The following is a 24,056-nucleotide window of genomic DNA, read 5'->3' as shown; positions in this document are numbered from 1 at the left end:
AATAGGTTGTACACTGTACATGATGCACATGCAAGTCACAATGTATGAGTCTCAGGCTAAAACAAAATTTCTTCTCGTGATCCCTCGGCGGATGCATAGAATGGCATCAATGGGGCTGCCCCGTCAGGTGGGGCGTGCAAGGCTGCAACCAACCGACTGGGCTATCTTTGTACGGGTTTGATGAAAGGAAGCAATAGTGTTTGACCCTGCCAGTCTCTTCAGTCTCATGTCTGTTCCAAGCCGACCAGATCCATGGTAATGCCCAAGTTAATGAGGCTTTTGTTGGACTAATCCCATTTTAAAGATCAAACAATAATGGAGAGAACTATATATGTACATGTACATTACATACAGTACTTATTAGGGTTTCAACATATGCTTGAATCCCCCCATTCTACTCCGTACTTCCGACCTCTATGCTTTGAGGAAATAAAGGAGATTTACCCAGCCCATGTTCTGCAATTCCGCGCCACCATTGCCCTCGAGAAGACTATAATTCTGTTATTTGATCTATGAGGGAAATTAAGTTTTAGTTTCAAGTCAGCCTAAACGGACAGCGTCTCCGTCTGAAGAAATGGATTTCAATTCAACAAGTCTCACAGAGTAAGGACTAGACAACAGCAAATCATTGACTGTTAGAAGAGCATTTGACGCTCTCCCCGTCACATGAGCGACGATTACCATTGTTCAACACAGTTTCAACCATTACTTCTTTTCCAGTGTATTTCCAGGGACCAGTATCTCCAACTCTTTCCGCGACCAAGCCTGCGAATCCTAACTCTCTATTCGGAGCCGACTAGCCGTGTGAGAGCAAGGTAAATCCCCACACCTACTGAGATCAGCGAAAACAAGAATGATGCTGATGCTGGGATCTGGAAACTAGTTCCTATCTCCGCTACGTCATGTTTGCTAAAAATATTTGCTCAGACAATGTCAGCCGAACCTGTCGCATTGCGGAGCGAGGGTGAACAGTGAGGATAGTTGGCTAGGAAGGCCCTGGCACTGGCACCGAGTTTTCTAGAATTCTGTCTGATACTTCCCTCGCATCCTCTCCTCCTTCCCGTCAACATCCTGCTCCTGGATTTTGCCCGACTCTCCGCAACTGGGCTAAATTCATACCAGAAAATCCATCTCGCTAGGAGCCATCTCGCTAGGGAGTAGCTATTCATGTATTAATTTATTACTACTCTCAGCCCAAGCCAGATCATTTGTGCCACTGAGATCACGGTGGCCCCTACCTCGCTGTACATACATCCAGATACTGTCTATAAGATCGCATTTCAATAAAACTCTGTACAAATACAGGCACTTTGGGGTAGGGTGGATTATTTTTGCTCCGCTCAAGATTTTCAGGGGCACAGATGATGTCAATCAGATGTGACAATCAGACGATGGGGCTAGGGCGAAGAAAGCGCAGGAGATCACAAATCTATACCTGGCATATCTGTGGGCGAGAAAAGCCACTTGTGGTTTGGTAAATGGCTGCGGGAAAATGTCTCCCTATCTGCATCCAGACAAGCTACCGTAAGGGGGTAGTTTTTGCTAGGGAAAAATAAACCAGTCCTGCTGGGCAGGGTGCTTGGAGACACAGCTTTTCATTTCCTAAATATGAGCCTAGATAAGATCACTTACCCCTCTAGATCTCATTGCACTGTAGTAAATCAACGCTGATGTCCCGACCAGGGAGTAGTTTTGAATGCCCTGCTGTTCAAGCTAGGTGTAAAAACTTAGTGACTCTTTCATCATTGCGTATGTGGAGGTATGGTTTTTCTGGCACCTCACTTATATAAAGTGACTCAGCTGTTTAAGCTCCTCATTGTCATAAAACTATAGGCTCGCTCAACCACTCCAAACGATCTTGGTAAGATCGCAGGAGGCATGTGATCACGTGAGTACATGTCCGCTCAATCTCCTGTTCAGACAACAACTGAACCGATTATCACATAACACTCTTTGGACCTGCTAGAAGTAGCAGTGCAATACATTCATAAGCCATTCGCGATGGAGTCCCAACTCCTCACGCCGCTCAGCACCCTAGAAACAAGGCTAAACAATCTGCTGATGTCCATAGTCTCTTCTCCAACCGCTGCGGGAGCGCCGGCAGCAGCCCTTTCACTCCTCGAGGCAGACGACGCGCTCTCATGCGCCCTTAAAACGCTACACACGCACCAATTGAATTACGCTAAAATCCTACGTTTGCGCGCGGAAGCACTCACGCTGGAGGAGCGCGTGCGCGACATCGTCCGTGAAGTCGAGAACGTGGGGAATGAAATATCCACTGCGTGCCAGGAGGGGGTTGGTGCAAGTGATGATGACAGCAGTGTCTCGGACGTCAAGATCGAGGCGGACGGGGAAAAGGAGAAGGAAGGGGAAGATGTAGATACGCAAATGGGGGGCGTATCGGCCGGGTCTCCTGTTGGGTTGAAGCGGGCAGGGAATAGGAGAGGGAAGGAGATAAAGGAGATTGACTACAAATTACTTGTTAATTTTGCCCGCAGAATTAGTCGTTATAACAGTGATGCGGCCGCAGATGTTAGCGCTAGCAGTCCCATCAAAGCGACACCGCCACTGGGGGACACGGACGGTCAAGGGCAGCAAACAAATGTCATTGAAGAGAACGGGGGAGACGCAGAGCGAGTGGGTGCGGGAGGACAGCAGGGGGGAAAGGGCTTTGGAGTTGCAGCGCTGTCACAGGAGACAGTGTCCTGGCTTGACGAAACGGCGAACTGGTCACGCGACTTGTCACGGATGGCATTCCCAAGTGAAGAGCGGATACGAATGGGGTTGATGGGCCAGTTACAGGCAAAGGCGAACGAAGGGGTAGATGTGGAGAAGGAAATTGAGCTCTTAATTCGTACCTCAGAGGGCGTAGGTGTCGATGGTGGTGGTGAAGCCAGCGCTGCGGCTGGCGGCCAGGGGACATTGATGGATGAGGTGGTTGGGATTGAAGGGGAACAGATTGGACATGGCCGGGCAAGCGGTGGCATTAGCCGGGCGGATACTGCTGTGGGAGGAGTACCAGCACCCAGGCCGAAACCGAAGGCTGTATTGGATTTGGATTTATATGACCCCGATGAGGACGATTAAGGGCAGCTCACCTGAACTGAAGTTGCATCGCGTGCACAAGTTTCAGCGATCTTTGGAACTGGGTTAAAGTCAATGATATTCGTTTGCAACCTATATGGTGAATCGTATAATTCGAACTAACACACTTGCTTGTACTCCGTACGTTGTGCCTTTTTCGATTTGTTTCTCTTCAAACCCAAGATTCAGCATTTCATACAGATGCCTTCATTGCTAGAACGACTAATTAAAACTCACATGCGTGATCACTATCCTCATATACAAGTCATTATATGGTCATGATAAAATCCTTGCCCCTACAGGCTATTAAAAAAAAAGAAGAACTTCATAAATATTGGCTGCCCAATAGAACCTGCCCCTCGGCCACGCCACATGTCACAACTCACGTCATTAGACATTAGAAAAGGAAATCACAAAACCAGGCAAGGGAAAATAGCAGCGCGCAATTACGAAGTAAAATCACATCTGATGCACCTTCGAATTAGCTGTGATCTTCCTTAGCCGCTTCCCATAGTAATAAAACACGATCCCCCAAGCGCAGAAGAAAGTCGTCAGACCCATATTCAGCATGATTGCTGGGATGAAGCCGTTGCGCTGTGTCCACGGCGTAATGATTTCACTCAAACCGTAGCCCCAGAGATTTTTGTTCACGGTTATGGTGACGAAAATACTGCCAGCGATGGGTTTGTAGCTGTCGACTGCGTACGTACTGGCTATAGCTGGAAGGGCAGCTACCTGTATTCCAACGGCGGTATAGCCGATTATCACGATTATCTAGAAGTTTTTGATTTTATTCATATGCGCAGACCATGAAACCCAGAGAAAAGGGGAAATAAAAGACCACGCTTTGGCCACTGTGTGTTGGGGGTTAGAAAAGTGGATGGGCTTCATACCTTCCAATCCCATTTATACTCATAACCAAATGCCACGACGAAATTGCCAATGATCATAATAATGACATACGGTATCATCGCTGGAAGTCTCATCTCAGGCTCTCGAATACCCCTGTTTTTCTTCGTGGCACGCATCGAAATCCAATCGGAGAGGTACCCATTTGTAGCCAGGCCAATACCATTGCCAACTATGACGGCAAAGTTAAAAAAGCCAACTGTCTGACTGTTGAAATTATATGGCGGGGCCGCGAAAAGCTGGCTCTGGGTTACATTGACCACAAGAAAGACGCTGGCCGACCAGGATACAATGAAAGCCGCTAAATGGACAATGGGGAAGAGGTGAAGCTTCCATGGGATCCAGAAGTCAAGCAGCAGGCTTTTAACGGGATTTTCAACCATGGAGAAAAGCCTAAACTGGCGTAATGAGGGTCTTCCCTTGCGGAGGTACGGGTCCGTATACGCATGTTCATTTTCGATGTCAGACTCCGTAGATGGCTTTGCCGATGAGGTAGCAGTTGAATCAGCTTTGGCGGCAGTGGTCTCGTCAGCTACCCTGGTTCCTTCAACCGGATCCACGGGATGGCTTCGGGGCCATCTCGTTTCAGGGAAAAGAAACACCAATAATACTAGAACAAAGCCTAGCAAGCCGACATTGAGCCACCAGAAGTCGCACCAGTTCAAATGATGTGCCATCGATCCACCAATGACGGGAGACACCTAGCAATAGTTAGTATCGACCACGCCACGAAGCTCGGGCTAAAGATAACACGTACCACCAATGCGCCAAAATAAAAGGTGAAATAGAGCGTATTGTATGCGCCCCGCTCGTGGAGAAACATAATATCTGCGATTATTTGTGGCTGTGCGGTCTTTACGGTGTGTCAGACGGGAGACAATCTTTCGCCATTGATAAATACACCCAGAAGATTCTAACCTCTGCTGGACCAGCCCCAAAGCCATTCAAAATGGAGGCGCCCATGAAACTCCCATAGGACGTGGCAAGGCCTCTCCACATTGAGGCGATTAAACACACCAAGGTGGACAAAATCAGCACTGGCCTTCTTCCAAAGCATGTTTGCAGTGGGACCCTGTACGTAAGTACTTCGTCAACAAAAGAGCCAGAAAATATGCGTGAAAGTTGGTTTCACCCAATTCATTCAACTCACCAGAAAAAATTACTAAACCCAAGGAACAGGATGCAAACACCAGTGAATTTAACTACCCCAGCTAGGTCGGTATCGAACTCCTGTATTAATTGGGGGAACATAGGCGCTAAAGCCATGGGACCAAATGCTTGCGTAAATGTCACCGCGGTTGAAAGAAACATCGCGCATGCTTTCCAGAAAGGGCTCCAGTTCTATTTTGTAAATAAATGGTCATCCTTCTACCGTCCAGTGAGATACTCAGGGGGCTCACTCACCAAAGGATCACTAGGCTCTTGAGATGGCTGTGGGACCAAGACACGATCTGAACACTTGACAAATTGATGAGAACCAACATCTGTCATAATCTCCGTGCCAGGGTAGATCTTAGTGTCCAACTCCCTCTCAATCCTGAACAATTTTAAGGTTAGTGATAGATGGCAAATCGAATCCCTAATGTGTCAAACTGACTGTCTGAGGGTCTAGTAAATGAGAAATGATATTAGTACACTGTTTGTTTGTTTGAACTGGTTTAGATGATATCAATTAAGAAACTTGATACTCAAAACCAATGTATGTGATATTAAAGTACTGGATCAAATATGCAGGTGAAGATCTCGACTTACCTTTTCATCACTGTTCATCTCCATTTTGGACAGAATCCGATACCAGACGATATGCAAACACTAGATTTTCCAGAATCTGAGCTATGCAATCAACAGATCCAGATTCAGGATTTAGAATGAAACGAGGTAGTTTGCCAGGTGGCAGAACTCGCCAAGTTATGTAACTCTGGCCGCTATATCCAACCCATAGAGCTGCCCTCTTTCCATTTCGTAAAGACAGTAGATGTGGAACGGCGTGGAGCGGAAGCCAATTTAAGCTTATGGATAACTCGGGAAAGAGAATCTTTCCGCTAGCTTGTTTGAGTTGCAGGTATTCAGAATTGACTTTTTCTAAATATGGTTCCGGGTGCTTATCACAGCAGCATGATGGGATTCTTTCCTTGCCGGCATTACGATTTCAGATTGCATCGATGCGCAGAACAAAACACCTTCCATGAGAGTAGTTTCATTTCACGATTGGTTTCAGACCCGGGATGGATTAGTCTGGGGGTGCAGAGTGTCTAGAGAAGTTCGGGATATCGTTTGGCACGCTCGTGCAGCTCAGGTTATTGCATCCTCCTAGTTGAGCAACTGGCAAGCTTCTAATCGGGTCTAAAACATTCCCGCAATCCATCTGCGAGTATTGATTCAGCAGGCAAGTCAAGGAAGAGGCTCCCATCCCAGTTCAGCGTCCATTTCCAAGCCGCAAGCCGCCTTCAGCATTTTTCCGCTCCTCTTTTATATTCCTTTGGCTTGCATCGAATAATCCCAAAAAAAAGAAAAAGGAAAAAGAAAAAAGAAAAGAAAAGAAAGCAAAAGAAATGCCGCGTAAACAACGGCAACCACTAGCAACGACTGCCAGTGCTGGGAGTGTATTCAGCGCATGATTTCAGTGATTTCAAGGAGGATGACGGGTGCTGTAACTCGAAACCTTACTCTCTTGGACAACGTCATTTTCCCGAAAGAGGCTTTTGATGCCAATCCATGGATATCGAATTCAACCCAATCGCTTCAGCTCCAATGAAAAATTTCCAGTTCTCCATTGCTCCGATTACGATCGAAGGCTTGGAAGGTTGGGTTGATAGCCGGGTTCGGCATGCAAAGTCGGCAACTATATAGTTATGTAACCGGTGAGGTGACTGAAGCAACGTTGCTGCTCACAAACATATACTAAATAATTGGGTTGAGGAGTGATGTTGTTCAGAGTGGAGCAGGACGCGGCTCCTGGAATAACTAGAGGTTAACTAACTTACGTCTTTAGTCAGCCAGGGGGGGTGGGTTGGTGACAGGTCGCCGTTCAGCTCAGCTCAACCTATAGTTATAACATACAACTAAGTATTTACAACTTATCTACTCGACGCTATCCGAAGACAGCAACGCTGTTTGGACATCTGGCAATTTAACATCACCTGAAATATAACCATGGATGCTCATGATATGCTTACTATTTCTGAAACCTCCCAGACAGCTCCCTAATACTACAATGTACTAGTAGTACATACATGGGGGCACATCTGGCTTGTCCGTGTATACAAAGATGTTGTTTACTTACTTCTCCTTGTGCTTGATACGGCAACTATAACAGCAGGAATAATGATAATCACAGCAGCAGCGAACCAATATGGTTGTGACGGTTCTTCCTCCCTCGGCGCGGGAGTGTGCTTGCTGCTTGCTGCTTGCCATGGCCTTATTGTTGTTTTCTCATCGGTTCTTCTCTTTACTTTCCTGCTCATTGCATTCTACTGGCTCTTCTTTTATTCTATATCCTTTTCCAATGTGTCTAGCTCTTCCACAGCCTTATCCTGTGGAATACTATTTGTTGATAATCCCATTCTTATACAATGACCGCCTCGGACCCTGTTGCTCAGATTTCGGCGCAAGAAGAACATAAACGCTCTCATTCGCGCCATAAAACCTACCCCAGATTCGTCCCAAAATTTCAAGCGAGCCTACGGGATAAGCTGCCGTCTTCTGCTGAGAGTGATGCCCTACGGTTGTCTTCTTTCACATCTCATCCTACGAGCGGAGAAGACCACTATCCCTTACGTAATGGTCAGCGTGAATTATTGCCAATTGCACCCATATCACCGATAGGGTCCGCACAAAAAGATGAGACCACAAAGACACTGCTTCTTGAAAGCGAGTGCTATGGGATACTGGGATTCAGCTTCCCGCGATGGAAAAAGTGGACAATTCTAAGCGTCGTCTTTTTCGTGCAATTATCAATGAACTTTAATACAAGTATCTACGCCAATGCCATCACCCCGCTAGCTCAACATTTTTCTATTTCCGAGCAAGCTGCTAGGGTGGGCCAGATGATTTTCCTCGTCGCCTACGCGTTTGGCAGTGAGCTATGGGCCCCTTGGAGCGAAGAGCTTGGCCGGTATCCTATCATGCAGCTAAGTTTATCCCTGGTAAACATATGGCAAATCCCTTGCGCGCTGGCTCGAAATTACCACACCATTGTGGTCGGGCGCTTTTTCGGTGGTTTATCCTCCGCTGGTGGTTCTGTTACACTGGGCATGATTGCAGATATGTGGGAACCAGACGACCAACAATTTGCTGTCGCTTTCATTGTACTTTCTTCTGTTGCGGGTTCTGTCATAGCACCCATCGTCGGCGGCTTCATGGAGGTTTATCTCGACTGGAGATGGAACTTTTGGGTTCAGCTAATTTTTGGAGCCGCTGCTCAACTCGCTCACCTGTTACTTGTCCCAGAAACAAGAACTACTATATTGCTAGACAGAGAGGCTAAACGGCGACGCAAGGCAGGGCAGCCAGGTATTTACGGCCCCAGTGAGATCCACGGACAGGGAATTTCGGTGAAAGCTGTTGCGATAATCTGGCTTCGACCGTTTAGTATGTTTGTCCGCGAGCCCATCGTGTTTTGTCTGTCACTTCTCAGTGGCTTTAGCGATGCCTTGATCTTCACTTTCCTCGAGTCGTACCAGCCTGTGTATGCCCAATGGGGATTTGGCACCATCCACGTTGGGCTGGCTTTTATACCGTAAGTGTATATGATTCGTAGGCAAAGGGTGTTTACAAGTTTGAATGTGTTGCTAATCTTGCACCATAGCATCCTCATCGGATACTTCATCGGCTACATCTCCTTTCTCCCCATCATGACAAAGCACCGAAAGATTCACAGGAAAAATTCAAATGTTCTTGAGCCAGAATCAAGGTTATGGTGGCTCTTATTTAGTAGGGCTAATCCTGCATATCTGCCTATGCCTTATGCGATCCATTAAGCTGACATGGATGTTTTACGTAGCTGCCCCTCTTGAAACCATCGGTTTATTCGGATTTGCCTGGACCAGTTTAGGCCCACCCCAAGTACATTGGATTGCCCCAATGATATTTTCTCTGTTGATTGCCGTTGCAAATGTAAATGGAGACTCCCATCCATAATATTCGCATTCTCCGTGTATTGCAAGTTAACGAGCTCATATAATAGTACTGCATATACATGGCGACGATTGACTACATGGTCGCAAGTTATGGGCCGTATTCCGCATCTGCGACGGGTGGTAATGCACTCGCAAGGGATTTCCTTGCTGGCATTGCAGCGATGTACTCAACACCATGTGAGTTTTAGTAACCCCAGATGCGTGAACCTTGGCTATCCTTTGCTGATTGATATAATATAGTGTACGAAAACATCGGCAACAAATATCAACTTGAATGGCCCTCGACCATTCTGGCGATTATCTCACTCGTGGTTACCATCCCCATTTACATATTCTATTGGAAAGGAGCCATCATTAGAGAAAAATCCAAATTTGCAAAAATCCTGGCAGCCAGCAGGCGAGCACGCAACATTGGCCGGACTGGTGAGAAGTGTAAGTCGGACGTGGGACAGACGAGCGAGGGCCATCTCAGCCAGTCAAGCGAGCATATTTATGGGGTACGTAGTCAAAATGGTATACACTAGTTAATTAACCTAGAGAGATTATTCAATTGCTCTGGCTCCATGGAGACGAGTGATTTTCTTTCTTCGGAGCTTTTTGTATATGGGGTCTGTGTCTTCATAGCCATTCCCCTATTTTTGTTCAGAATTGTCTACGCTGGATGCAATTCGGTGTTAAGCGACAGCGAGCGGGAGTAATTTGATTTCTCTAGTACAGTTGGTTTGTTGAGCTTTTTACCTTGGGTGTTTGGGCGAAGCTGGGATAATTTCCCTGAGTGATATACCTTACGTATAGCCATTACTCTTGTATATCCTTTTTTGCTTGCGGAACGAAGAATTCAAATAAATCTTTAGTAGGTTTGAAGGTAGTTCAGTTCAATATCTCCCCCCCCGCATTTTAAATAGAATGTTCGGAGATCCGCGCTTTTCTTCCAGTAGCTTGGTAGGCAGGTGGCCACCGTAATAAGTCATATAGCAAATATCGATACATCCTCGGTATGACAAGGCGCGATGGCGGAGTGGTTAACGCGAGAGACTAGAACTGGCTAATCTCTTCCCTTCGGGGGCGTAGGTTCGAATCCTGCTCGCGTCGTCTTGGTTTTTTTTTTTTTTTTTTTTTTTTTTTAAATTTTAAAACTTTATTCTGTTACATTTTGTTTTTTATTTTTTATCTTTGCAAGTTATTGAGGGATGTGATTAAGGCAGGTCAAAGGTGGTGGTTATATTGGATTTTGTACGGTGTACTCTCCATTTAAGTAAGTAGTTATGTGGCTGCCAGTTTAAACAACCTTCCCAACCACGAAGTTGGCTTGTCCTGCTCTCCTCGACGGGCCGGCATAGGTATAGGGCCCACCCGTTTGCCATACGGCTGAAAATCCTCCTCCGTCATGAACGGTTTGAACGCTGCGCGGCCAGGCTCTCTCGGTACGGCTTTTCTAGACAGGTCTATATCAAGCATCTTGTCGCTCGTAACAATCGGTTTGGCCGGGGGGGTCCATAGGCGGCGATTGGGAAGACAGGGCATGCGCATGGGCATGTCTGGGTCATAATTAGGATTACTGGTGGCGAATGCACCTTCACTCGCTGTTTGTAGTCTACGTGCGATGTCTGGGTAGTTATGTAGACGGCGGGGGTGGAAGAGGGCGTTGACGATCTCCTCGAGCCGGCAGAGTTGGGTATTCCGAGCAAGGTAGGTTTCATGGTTGGAATCTCTATGGCTACCGTTACCGTTACCGGCACTCTCCTCATTCTCATACCTCTCCTTCTCAATGGCCATCATCTCCGTTTTCCACCGGAAGCACTCGTCCCAATGGCGTTCCAGCAGCGTCTCGTCGGGGACGATCAGCTGCGCCATCCAAACATGGTCAATAGACGTATTGAAGCGCACTTTACGGAGGATATGGAGGTAGACGGTTTTCCACCCTCGATTGTCCGTGCTGGTATGTTCCGTCCAGCAGAACGAGGTAAGACAGGAGGGGAACGTGCATTTTGTATAGAGATCGACCAGGTCGAAGAAGGGCGGGTAGCGCTGGGCCAGCGGCTCGGCGACCGTGTTGCGAGGAATGTCGCAATTGTCCATGATCACGCTGTCGCTGAGGCGAATGTGCGGGCAGGCGGGCAGGTCAAAGCCGTTTAGCATCTTGGCGATTTGCTCTTTCGATGCGACCTTGTGCATCGGCAGTGTGAGGATGTCGTAGTGCGTCCATAATGTGTATCTGCGAACGTTGGCGGTATCCTCGCTCAGGGGGATGGAGCGGGGAGTCCGCATCTTGTCCAGCCGGGCGGGTCGCCCGTCTAGATCTGCAAAGCTGAAGCATTTGCCCGGCTCGACCCAGAAGCCTCTGATGTGTTTGATGCATGTGCGCTCGCTGACGGGTACGTCAAGGTCTGCCGGGTGGAAGAAGAGCGGGAGATGTCTTGTGTGGCAGGGGTCGCAGCAGAAGAGTTTCCGGCCCGACGATTTAAATCCACACAGTTCGCGGGAGCGGAGAAAATCGTAGACTTTCAATTCATCGATTATGGTCTGGTTCCTGGCAAGTTTTTCAAATTCCCGACGCCTGAGGGGGTCGTTCAGGTAGAATGGGTGGATGTTTTCAAAGAAGCTGTTGTAGAAGCGTTTGCAGGTTAGGGAGAGGGCAAGTTTGGAGCCTAGCGGGAGAAAGAAATGGATGAGTTGCAGTATTTCTCCGGGTAGGAATTGCAGAGTAGGTTTTTCCGACATCCTTTCTACATCTCCTTTTCCAGGCTTTCTGCTTCTGTGTTCAGCTTGATGCTATTGGTATAGAGAGTAATGAGCTCACCCAGAATATTAACTGGGAGAATAGTAATATATATATTTATTTATTTATACATATTTATACTGTAGATGGTGCTTCAAGAAATGTATACTGGCAATGTGTTCTGGAATTCGTACATCCTGCTGCCTGTTCACAGAGGGGCTTGGTTGCTTGAGATAGATATTGGAGACGGATGTGCAAGCAGACAACTGGCCTCACCCAACCTATTTAGTGTAGATTGCGTACACATATACAACAACGTTATCCTCCAAGAGTCACTATAGACTGCGTGTGTGGCAGGATACCTGACCTTTTCAGTGGTGTTTTTAATTAATGCCACTATCACACAGATGAATCTGATGTTTCCGCATGAATTCATACGTAGTATGCGCATGTAAGCTATTTATAGTAAAACAAATGTGCGAGCCAAGAGAGCTAGCATAAGCGAGTATTAGACGAGCTTTGTAGTAAGCTGATGATAAGAGAAATAGTAGTAGTAATATGATGTTGATGTTCATAGTGTATTGTAGAATAGTTGAAGGTTGTATTGATAGATCTATCTACAAGAACATAATATAGTGGTGGGTCACATGATCTAGTGGGATCACTAACCGCAACAGCTGTAACAGCCAACACTCCCTCTTGAGATAACAAGAATCACATACAAAAACACTCAAACCACCAAGATAGTCTGTTAAAATCAAATACAAATGTAAAATTAAACATTCCCAACTTTTACATCTGTAAGATCTAGCAAAATCATGAATTACATAAATATCACAGTATCTAGAAATTTAATGAGTTTATTCATTATTATCTGAGTAGTAAGAATATATTCTAAATTAATAACTCTCTGATTCAACTGTTAATATGAAAAATAAAAATATGTATCAATATGCTTACTTCAGACTGTAATAACTTTTATCTTTGTAAGATTAATAATACTCTTATTATCAGTGAGAATCTGTATCAGAGATGTAGTAATAAAGTCAAGCTTAATTATAAGATTTTAAATTCATGTTATTTTGCAGACTGTCTCACTAAGAGTTATATATTCAGTCTTATTGAAACTTAGAGATATATAAGATTACTTCACTGAATATCATGAAATCAGATCATCTGTAAGCTTAAAAATATAGTCAGATATTAATTTTCTATTATTATTTAAGAGATCAGTCTAATCAAAATCTGAGTAGCTGAAGAATAGATAGAAATCATTAAGAAAATTGAGAAAAATAGAAGAATTAATAGAAACAGACTTCTCATACAGACTGTATCTGTAGAAAATACTCAGATTTATAATCTCTTTTAAATAATATATAATATGTAATAGAGTCTTTCAATATTAAGATATTAAATCAATATTTCATTAAGTGAGTAGAAAGACAGTGTAAGTAATATCAGAATATATTTTAACTGTAAGATATTATAAGTAATTTACATTATATTAATATCACTGAATTATGAAATCAGTCTCTTTCTCTAATATAGAAGAATTATTAATACAGAATTCATTTCTTATTAATATTTTAATAATAATTATATTATCAAGATAGAAATTTTTAATAAAATATTTAATATATTAATAATGTATTAAATCAATTTCTTTGTCTGAATAATTGACTTTTATACTTAAATACTTGATTAACTGATATAGATTCTTGACTTTCAATTTCTTATTAAGTATACTTACTAGTCAATCAGTATTCTCAGAAACTTCAGATATAATGTTAAGATTATTAATATAAATTATTATATAGAGATAATATCTGAATATATAATATTAAAGTACTGAATTATAAATACTAACTATAAATTTAAGATTACTTAGCAGAGTTATTAAGTAATTATATCAGATCTTCACTACAGAGTTCAGACTGTATAGACTACTCTCAATTATATAGATAAGTATTTTCAGTAAATCTGTCTCAAATTCAGTGAATTATCTTATATAGACATTCTTAGTAAGATATTTATACAGATATATTATCACTATATTCACTTAATAGAGTATTCAATTATATAGTACTGCTATTATAAAAAGAATACAATTGATAGTATTAGTGATAATAGAAGTATAGATCTCTTCTCTAGAATTCTTCTTAAGTCAGTTATTATAAATCACTTAATATGATTTTCTAAGAATATTATCAGAATCAGTATTCAGATTCATAAGTCTATCTTTCTTAAAAAACACTTAATAGTCTGAAGTAATTAATTCATCTCTCAGAATATCAGATCTAGAAATCAAACTTTATATATTATATCTCTTCAGATCAGTAATCTCACATTGTATAAACTTCTTTTAATAATCTTCTACTCTCTCTGACTGAGATATAATATTCTTATAGAACTTCAGAAGATTATCTGTAATAGAGCTCAGAGTGTAAGTAGCTAGTGATTTCACAGACTGTAACTATGTAGAATTTAAATTATTAATATTAGAAGCATTCTCATCATTAATCAGATGAATATCAGATTTCAGTTTAATAATATAATTAATGAGTTTTACAGATATAACAACTGGTTTTTCAGTGATTAGAAATCTCATATTACTACTGATAATATAAGGGGCCTACGCCGAATAGATCGGTATAATATTGATAGGTCTTATATAATAAAGAGAAAAACATTAGAGAAGAAAAGAAAGAGAAAGTGTGAGAATCAGCAATCAAAGTGAATATTTATACATGTATGTGATGATGTACACAGTGATGCTTCAGAGTGGAAGAATATACACATGTTCATAGCAGCCGAGAATCAGTGATTGAAACATACACATTTGTGACAGCTGAGAATTGATGATCAGAAATGAGGTGATAGAAATCTATAAAGTGTACAGAATAGTCTATATAATTAATCAGATGCAGCTCACTACATTAACTCTTTCTTTTCAGAAGCAGTTCTCATCAGTCAAGAGCTGCTGTTTCAGATAATGCAGAACTCAGAGTTCAGGTCAGTTAATCATAGCTGACTCATTTCACAAGATATTATCAACTGCAGCTGTATAATCTCTTATTAAGAATATCTTTAATCTCTCACTCAAGCTCATTATCTTCTTCTATGATCTCTGATGATTGTCAGTTGAAAGTTAGTTAAGAAGGAAACAGATCAGTGATAGTGTAGCAGAGCAAGCTTATATAAAAAATATTATAAATTTCTGATAATGTGTTAAGATAGTAGTTATAACTATCTAGAACTTCTATCACTTTATACTTGATATAACAGTCATCTAGTGTATAAGATGAATGTGTGATTTATATATTCTTAAGATTCAATCATACTAGATCTTCTATCTTATATTATTCAGTGAGATCTCAGTGAATATTAATTTAATTCTCTTAATCTTGTTTCACAGTTGTTATAAAGGCCTCTGCTTAATTATGAGCATCTCAGAGTTTTATTACTATATTATCAGTGATCTGAATCAGACTACAGAGATCTGATGTGAACTGTGTAGTCTCTAGAAGATTCAATACCTTCATGTAATAACTGTGTATAAGAAAGAACAGACTTATATCTGTTGAAATAACATCTTATTCATTGATAGTGATCTCTGTGTATAGAAGCAGATCATACTAATCATTTTATAAGTGATTACAGAACTTACAGAGATAGTTCTTTACAGTCTGAATTATCTATTCTAATGCATTATCAGTCTCAGAGTGATAGACAGTTAATAGACAGTGTATAATCTTGAGAACTTGACAGATTCTTATTCAGAGAGTACTCATGAATTGACAGTCTTAATCTGATACTATAGATCTCAGTAATTTATATATTCAATAGAACAGGCTACTTAGAAAAGCTTCAGTGACTTATTCAGTATTTATCTTATTACAGAGTTTCAATATAACACTCTTACTCAATTGATTCACAATAATCAGAATATTTCTACAGCTCTTACTCTCAGAGAGATCAATAGTAAAGTTAATTATCATATCTTATCAGATTCTATCAGAGATATTAAGTGATTTCAGCAGGTCTTTTCTACAGTTCTTTTACAAGATAATAGAGAAACAATGATTATAGTTTCAGATAAAATGTCTGATACTGTTTAATATCTCAGATCAGTAGAACTCTCAGAAGATTATTTAATACAGTTATTCATAACCTGAATAATCAGTTATACATGAATTATACATCTCTTGCATTATCTGAGTGTGTAAGAGTTTGAAGTAGAGGACTCAATATTACTCACAGAACTGTAGAGTGTTATTGTTATTAATTGAGTATTCTGAGATGTTAATTCTTATATGTAGTTCTGAGAAGAATCAAAGTACTTCTTGATATACTGCTTTAATAAGCACTTGAAGAAGTTCATCAGTTTAAGCTGTTATATGTCATAATTCATTTAGTGTAGATTTGAAAGAAGTTAAGATATCAGTATCAGTGTCAGTGTTGATTTAAAGAGAGAATGTTCTAATTGAAGAAGTATGTATAGTGTCATGAGTTATTCTATCTTGATTAACTAGTATCTTCAGATTTAAGAGCTGATGCTCTCAGTTTATTCAGTGAGTATCTGTTATATCAGATAGTATATCTTACTCTCATTATAAGAGAGTATCTATCATTGAGTTCTGACTGTCAGAATAATAGTGTATTATAAAATGAAAGTGACTTAAGAACTTAGATCATTATATCTATTATTCAGTGAGTTTATAAGTAGTTATGAAGTATTTGAGATTCTTATAATCTATAACTATCTCAAATTCAGAGACACTTCAAAGTTCAGAGTTTCATTCTTCTAAATAGTATATAATTATAAGAAGTTTCTTATCATAGATCTCATAATTGCATTCAGTGAGACTCAGTTTCTTAGATATGAAGATATATAATTGTAGAACATCTTTATTATTATATTATAATATCACTTTCTCTATTACATAGTCAGAGAAATCAGCTTCAATAACTGTCTTATAATCAGAATTGAATATTATTAGTAAAGAGATATTAATGAATATCTTCTTCATCTATATAAATGCAGCTTCAGTATCTGCTGATTATTAAAATACTGTGTCTTTCTTAGTGAGTTCTATAAGTAATCTTATAATATCTGAGAAGTTTTATATAAATTGCTGATAGAAGTTAGTAAATCTGATGAAGCTTTATACATCTTTCACAGTACACAGAGTCTCTTATTCAAGAATAGCAGAGATTTTCTCAGAATTCATTCAGATTCTCTTATCAGCTTCTATAATAAAATCTAAGTATTTAGTACTCTTGACTTTGAAATTATACTTGTTAATATTAATTAATAGTCTCACTTCTTGTAGTTGTTGTAATACTCTTTGCATATACTCTTGATATTTCTTTCTGAATTCATCAGTGAAGATGAGAATGTCATCTAGATAAGCAGATACAAATTCATTAAGAAAGTCTCAGAGTGCTCAGTTAATATACTTCTAAAATGTACTGAGAACATTGATCAGTTCAAAGAATGTAACTACTTATTCAAAGAGATTATATTATATTCAGAATACTGTAAGTCACTCATCTTCTTCAGTAATACAGATTTTATAAAACACAGTGATAATATCTAACTTTGTAAATTATTAAGCTTATTCAATATGAGCTAGAGTTTCATTAATAAGAGATAAAGAATAACAGTCTTTCTTCATTAATCTGTTTAATTCTTAATAATTCACACAGAACTGAAGTTCTTCATCTGATTTCTTTGCAAAGAGAATAGAGACTGTGATGAAAGAGTTACTAATGTGTATAAATTCTTTATTTAACAGATCATTGAGTGTCTTTTAAAGAAGAAGAAGTTCATCTCAGAATATATTATAAAGAGAGTCTTATAATGATTCAGAGTTCTTATCATTCTTTTTCTCTAACTTAATACTGTGATTCACTTCAGAATCTCATAAGAGAGATATATTTATAATATTATCTTGTTAAAAGATATCTAGATATTCATGATATTATTAAGAGAGTTTTGTATAAGAATCTGTTATTATAATATAGAATAACTTTTCTAGAGTCTTTTTAATATTAATCAGACTGATGAAATAGATTGATATATAATTCTACTATCAGTGAACTTGTTAGTGATCCTGTTAATAATTTTAATAATAACTTCTTTTTCAGAGTATTTTATAAGTGTTGACAGAGATCTGTGTAAGATTCATAGTCTTGTGAATATCATCTTCATAAATTCTATCATCATTAGAGAATATCAAGCTTCTGTTTCAAGTATTCAGTAAGATACCTTGTTCAGATAGTCAGACAAGTTCTAATATAAGATTATAATTAAAATTATTAACTTCATATACATAGATATCTTTATATTGATGTTCTCTTACATCTATATTTAGTTTTATTATATAATAGATACAAATATTCTTCAGATCATTAAATTCTGCAAAAAGTCAGAGTTTTAATAAAGAGATACACTGAAGATTATAATGTCTTACAACTGAAGATTTTATCATTATATAGTAACATAGATCACTGTCTATCATGACTTTCATATTATATATATTATCAATTACAGTAGATACAAGAATTGTGTTCATTGTTATTTTCTCTTTAAATTATTATTATCTAATCTCTTCAAGCTTCTATTTATAAATTTGAATAGAAGCTAATCTTTTCTCTGTTTCACTGAAGTATTCTTATAGTTATCTTCTGAATCTTTCTTCACTGTAATGTGATTGATATGAACAGACACTGATTTATCTTTTAAATAAGAAGACATTAATCTTTCTCTCAATTGAGAAGATATGTAGATTAATCAGTAGTTAAAAGCAATGTATTCTGATCAGTTACAGTTAATATACACTTCTTATTAATATTGATCAGTGACTTCTTCAGAAGTGATATTAGAAACTCAGAAGCCTGTTTAGATAACAGAGACTCTTACTTATATATAGATATTCAAGTCTACTCAATTCATAGCATCTGTATCATTATTATTCTTCAGTACAGATGTATAAGTTATTGAGATATAATATCTTCTATCACTATTCTGTATACTCTTAAGCTTGATAAGATAATCATTCAATATTCAGAGCTGTGTGTAGAAGTCTTTATAAGTCTGATCTTTGTCTATACTTACAAGAGTCTGTAAGAGTTCAAAAGTTAATATCTTCTTAAGTATACTAATCTTTATTTAATTCTTTTAAGATTGATCTTCTACTTCTAGAATTTTAATGTTGAAGTCAGAGATAAATGTTATAAGAGAAGTGTTTCTCTGTCAGATACTCTGTAATCAATCTAATACTTTCTGTTATATAACAGTGTCTTGAAACAGAATATCAAGATATTTGATAATATTATCAGATATTCATAATACTGATTTACATACTTTCATTCATGAATGAAACTTCTATTTTATACAATTCTTCAATTATTCATTGATATATTAATCTTGATTAATTAGTGAACTGATAATATCTTTATTTATACTCAGTTTTATAAGTATTTTCATTCTTTATAATGAGTAGAGAGTGAGATCAGAAGTATTAAAATATATAAGAGTATCTAAGTATTCTTTCAGTGCTTTTATATTTAATTCTGTAGATGTTGAAATTATCTGAGTTTCTTATTATAATAATTATTAAATCTCTTCATATTAATATTATTAAGTTATATACATATCAGCTATTTATTACTATTGTAATTTTAATATTGCTCAGAGTCACTGTGATATCACTTCTATACTTATATTTAAGAGTTCTCTTATATTATCATTAGACATAGTTATCAATTATCAGATGTGTAATTATATAAATATCTTATATATCTGAGTGTCAGAACTCTCAGATCTTTTACTAATATTCTCTTATAAGATCTTACTCTCTTTATAAGATCTTGTTATGAGATCAGAGTGACTGATGAGTAAGCTTCTATCTGAGAACTTAGTATCTGCTTTAACTGATTGTTTCTCTTTCTTACATGTTGTTACATATTCAGATATCTCTTAATGAATAATCATTTCTAATAAGAAGATAATGTGTGAATAATCATTTCTAATAAGAAGATAATGAATATTTTTCTAGTATAAGAGATCTACACTGAATAGATCAGTATAATATTGATAGGTCTTATATAACAAAGAGAAAAATGTTAGAGAAGAAAAGAAAGAGAAAGTGTGAGAATCAGCAATTAAAGTGAATATTTATACATGTATGTGGTGGTGTACACAGTGATGCTTCAGGGTGAAAGAATATACACGCATTTGTAGCGGCCGAGGATCGGCGATTGGAACATACACGTTCATGGCGGCCGAGGATCGGCGATCGGGAATGGGGCGGTAGGAATCTATGAAGTGTACGGAATAGTCTATATGATTGATCGGGCGCAGCCCGTCACAGATAATAATCTTATCAGATTCAGAATATTATAGACAATATATTAATATATCACTGAATTCAATGATATGATAGAAATCAGTATATGAAGAAAGCTTATTTATAAGCTTCTGAAATTTATATAAGTGAATAAAAATCTCTGCACTTAATCAGTGAAAATATCTCATATTCAGCAGAGTGTTCATAAGTGCATATTAAGAAATCTTATATAAACTTGAAATCACAGAAGTCTCTATAGTAGAGAATTAAAATTTCAAGTTATAAAGAACTGTAGATATAAGAGTATTATTAATTATTATAATTACTATCTCTAGAATATCTGCTCAGAACTTCTTAGAGAGATTATCTTTTAAAAGAGCAGCTCTAACTCATCTTATAATAGTGCAGATCTCACATTCAGAAACATTATCTTAATATAATGAATAAGATGTTATTAATTCTTATTTAATATTATATGAATTCATGACTGTGTGTATATATATGAATTGAAAAACATCATCAATATCAGTCTGTAGAAAAGCAGAAACTGTATACTTAAGATTACTCATGAATCTGAGTCATAACTCAAAGTATTAAACAGTCTCATTCTTGAATCTTAAAAAATATACTCAACAGTAGTAAGTCATATCACAGATGATAAGTATTCAGTATTTAATTCTTTGATAGAACTCTAAGAAATAATTAGAGAGATCTTTCAATGTATATTCACTGTCTATAAGATTAATATAAATCTTCTCAATGAGTTGAATAGATCTAGATATCAGTGTTTTTAAATAATCTTATATTATATCTGTCTTAACACATTCTTTACAAAAGAACTTAGTCTTAGAATCTTTAATTATAACTTCAGTATGAGAATTCTTAGTCATAGCAATTATAGTATTAGTATGAATATAACTGAGATTATAATATCAATTTAAAAGAGTCTTTGATATTCTTGTAGTCTTGAGACCTGTATTCAGAACTGTAGAATCAATGTTATTAACAGTAGTAACAGCAGTTACAGAAAGATCAACTTTTCAATCAAAATCATACTTATAAGATATTATCACAATATACTTGACTGTCTTGTTCAGATGATTGAGATTCTTATTAAACTCTTATTTATCAATCTTATATATGTTGTTCTGAGCAGTTCAAACTGTATGAAAAATAACATTATTCAGAGCTCTGCAAATGAAAAATGAGAAAATAGTAAAATATAATATAAATCAGAATCTCTAATCTTCAAGCTTTATAAATAAGAGTAGATTAACTGTAATATTAAAAATATAGTGAATATTCTGTAAATTAACATCATCACTCTCAATCTTCAAGATAACAGTTTCAATCTTCTTAATAAACTCAGTTCTCTCAGTCACAGAATCAACAGAGATATTATTATTAAAAAATTTAATATTTAAAAAAGAATAAAGCTTATTCATCATATTCAGACTTATATATATATTCAAATACTAAGATCTAGAGAATGATTTTTCAGTGACTGTAAAAGAGAAATAGAACTTAATCTTTATAATTACTATATTTATCACTGATTGAGAACTTATTAAGTCATTCTTCTTCTCTTTCTTCTTATTATCATTCTTCTTATTCATCTTCTTTTTCTTTTTATCAGAGTATAAGATGAAACATCTGTTAACAGTATATTTATATCTTTTACAGTGAGTGTACTTTTATACAGATATGCTTTTATTCTCATTTTTATTCTTATTCTTTTTCACAGTCACAGAATTAGTCTGAGACTGCTTTTTTCACTTAGTAATAATCTTCTTAAATGTATGATTAATTAGTTACTTTATTAAATTATTAATATTAATATTAACAATGAGTCTCTGATCAGTGAAGAAAAACTTATTTAAATATATCTTAATAAACAGTCTTTAATAATCTTATAGATTATTAAGAAAAAGATTATAATATACATCTTTAGTACTCTAACAGAGCTTCTTATAACAGATAATAAAATAGCAGAAATATCTCTGAAAAGTAAGATAGTCACTATTCTTGACTTATAATTTTATCAATTTCTTGAAGATATTAACTCATTCTTCAGTTAGTGATATTATATATTTAATATTAATCTTATCTCACAGAGTCATAGTATTATCAGTTTTCAAGATTTTAATAGTAATTTAAATATTTCTAATAAGACTTAATAGTATATATCTATATAAAGACTTGAAATGAATCTTTCACTTCTCAGAATCAATATAATATATAAAAGAGAATTCTTATTAAATTCTTAATAGAATATTAATTTCATTAATAACTTTTATATCAGCTAATATATCAATATATCAGACTTTATAATTAGAGTTATTAAATATAATCACTGATTTAATATTTAGTATATATTTAACTTTCTTTTAATATTTCTATAACTTATCTCTTATAGTATCTCTTCATACAGAAATAGATATAGTGAGATATTAAGTAGTTTTAACTGCAGTTATTTAATTTCAGAGTATTATCTGTATAAGATTCATAAGATTGTCTACAGTGTAATAGATAAATTAATTCAGATTATTATTAAAAGTCAGTATTCTGAAGATAAGAAATAATGAAGAATTTATTAAGTTAAAAGATTCTATAGATAAATGTTAACTCTGCTTTCTCTTATTCTGAAACTTCTTTATCATTTTATTATTAAATTTCATACTCTGATGAAAACTAACATCAGTCTTATCTTATAACTCAGAAACTTTCTCATAATAAGTAATTATTCTATTAATGAGTTATCTAGTAGAGTGTGTGATTCTGAATCTTAAGCTGAACTCTGAAGTAATAGATGTATTACTTATATCAAGATAACTCTGCTTCTTTTAAATATATAAAAAAAATAATATTCTTTACAATGAAGAATATACTTTCTTAAAAATATAAAGTATATAAATCTACTAATCAGCAGATTCAGGGAAAATGAAATATCTCTAATAAAGAGTAAAAGTCTTTTCAAAAAAGATGAACTATTCATGTTAAAAATATTGATATAATGTTCTAAGAAGAAAAATGTGTCATTCAGGCTATAATCTGTAGAATAGTTGAAGGTTGTATTGATAGATCTATCTACAAGAACATGATATAGTGGTGGGTCACGTGATCTAGTGGGATCGCTAACCGCAACGGCCGTAACGGCCAACATGTATGACCTCTTTTTCCTGACACGCACTCACTAGAGGTGAGTGTGTAAGCAGCGGCACGATTATTCCTTCGCTTCCGCAAATTATCACTGGCGGTTCTGGGTTGTATGTAGTTACAGCATATACTTTCTTCCCACCCAACTCAGGGAGTCAACAGCCCTTCACCATCCGTTATATCCAATCAAGAAGCGTCTTGTTATTTACCTCTACTGAACCTCCAAGGCGCTGTAGTGATTCTTGCAGTGGAACCAAGCACGACCTGCTGACCGCATGCAGGGTCGCGTATGAATTGTACGACGTTTCTAAACGAGTATCCCGGAATGAGGGTTTAGCATTCATCTCATAGTCCCGGTTCACAGGAGAGTTGTTTTTTAATGCCCCATTTCTGATTAGTGGCGGGCTTCGTTACGCTTCTGAGAACTAACGTTGCCGATGCGGATATTTTTACCGCCAATATGGGATATATTATCTGACACCCCGATAAGTAGTTGCCGACATGCACCCCCGAGCTGCAAGGATTGGAATTTGAGAGGAGGGATAGGTTATGGTGCTTAGAGTATAAAACGAAGAAACAGTTAGCGGTGATGCAGAGGGCGGAGTTATATGATTCTAGCCAACGCACTCTGCTTGAGATAGTTAGAATGAATCCACGTCGCATGATTCATGTTAGCTTCAGCTAGGCAGCATCCGT

The 24,056-nt window shown here is 37.4% G+C and overlaps 4 protein-coding genes and 1 non-coding gene across 7 annotated transcripts; 3 read left to right on the top strand and 2 right to left on the bottom strand.

The window, feature by feature from the left end:
• Positions 1-1,766: 1,766 nt before the first annotated feature.
• BDBG_08805 (uncharacterized protein) lies at positions 1,767-3,635 on the top strand. Its single transcript, XM_002620732.2, has one exon. It carries the CDS (start codon positions 2,002-2,004, stop codon positions 3,085-3,087), a length of 1,086 nt encoding a protein of 361 aa, XP_002620778.1. The 5' UTR covers positions 1,767-2,001; the 3' UTR covers positions 3,088-3,635.
• On the bottom strand, positions 3,142-6,905 carry BDBG_08804. 2 transcript variants are annotated; one of them, XM_031723732.1, is made up of 8 exons: positions 5,746-6,905; positions 5,591-5,601; positions 5,398-5,530; positions 5,144-5,334; positions 4,912-5,065; positions 4,751-4,846; positions 3,978-4,694; positions 3,142-3,858 (listed from the first exon to the last, which is right to left on the bottom strand). In XM_031723732.1, the coding sequence occupies exons 1-8, from the start codon at positions 5,767-5,769 to the stop codon at positions 3,544-3,546; spliced, it is 1,641 nt and encodes a 546-aa protein (XP_031581017.1). In that variant the 5' UTR covers positions 5,770-6,905; the 3' UTR covers positions 3,142-3,543. The 2 variants fall into 2 exon arrangements, with proteins under 2 accessions (XP_031581017.1, XP_031581018.1); XM_031723733.1 differs by having other exon boundaries at positions 3,146-3,858; positions 5,398-5,601.
• Positions 6,138-10,059, top strand: BDBG_08803. Of its 2 annotated transcripts, XM_031723730.1 has the most exons (5): positions 6,138-8,731; positions 8,801-8,925; positions 8,996-9,108; positions 9,179-9,308; positions 9,372-10,059. In XM_031723730.1, exons 1-5 carry the CDS (start codon positions 7,566-7,568, stop codon positions 9,653-9,655), a joined length of 1,818 nt encoding a protein of 605 aa, XP_031581015.1. In that variant the 5' UTR covers positions 6,138-7,565; the 3' UTR covers positions 9,656-10,059. The 2 variants fall into 2 exon arrangements, with proteins under 2 accessions (XP_031581015.1, XP_031581016.1); XM_031723731.1 differs by having other exon boundaries at positions 8,996-9,308.
• A 76-nt stretch (positions 10,060-10,135) lies between these two features.
• On the top strand, positions 10,136-10,223 carry BDBG_17868. The gene has a single exon. It is a non-coding gene; the product is annotated as a tRNA-Ser (tRNA).
• A 19-nt stretch (positions 10,224-10,242) lies between these two features.
• On the bottom strand, positions 10,243-12,322 carry BDBG_08802 (uncharacterized protein). Its single transcript, XM_002620729.2, has one exon. It carries the CDS (start codon positions 11,850-11,852, stop codon positions 10,395-10,397), a length of 1,458 nt encoding a protein of 485 aa, XP_002620775.1. The 5' UTR covers positions 11,853-12,322; the 3' UTR covers positions 10,243-10,394.
• Between the last annotated feature and the right edge of the window lie 11,734 nt (positions 12,323-24,056).

The sequence above is a fragment of the Blastomyces gilchristii genome (assembly GCF_000003855.2).
Source record: "Blastomyces gilchristii SLH14081 genomic scaffold supercont1.29, whole genome shotgun sequence".
Classification (NCBI taxonomy): Eukaryota; Fungi; Ascomycota; class Eurotiomycetes; order Onygenales; family Ajellomycetaceae; genus Blastomyces; species Blastomyces gilchristii.
The sequence above is the reverse complement of the archived record's forward strand: the minus strand, read 5'-3'. Positions and strand labels throughout refer to the sequence as shown.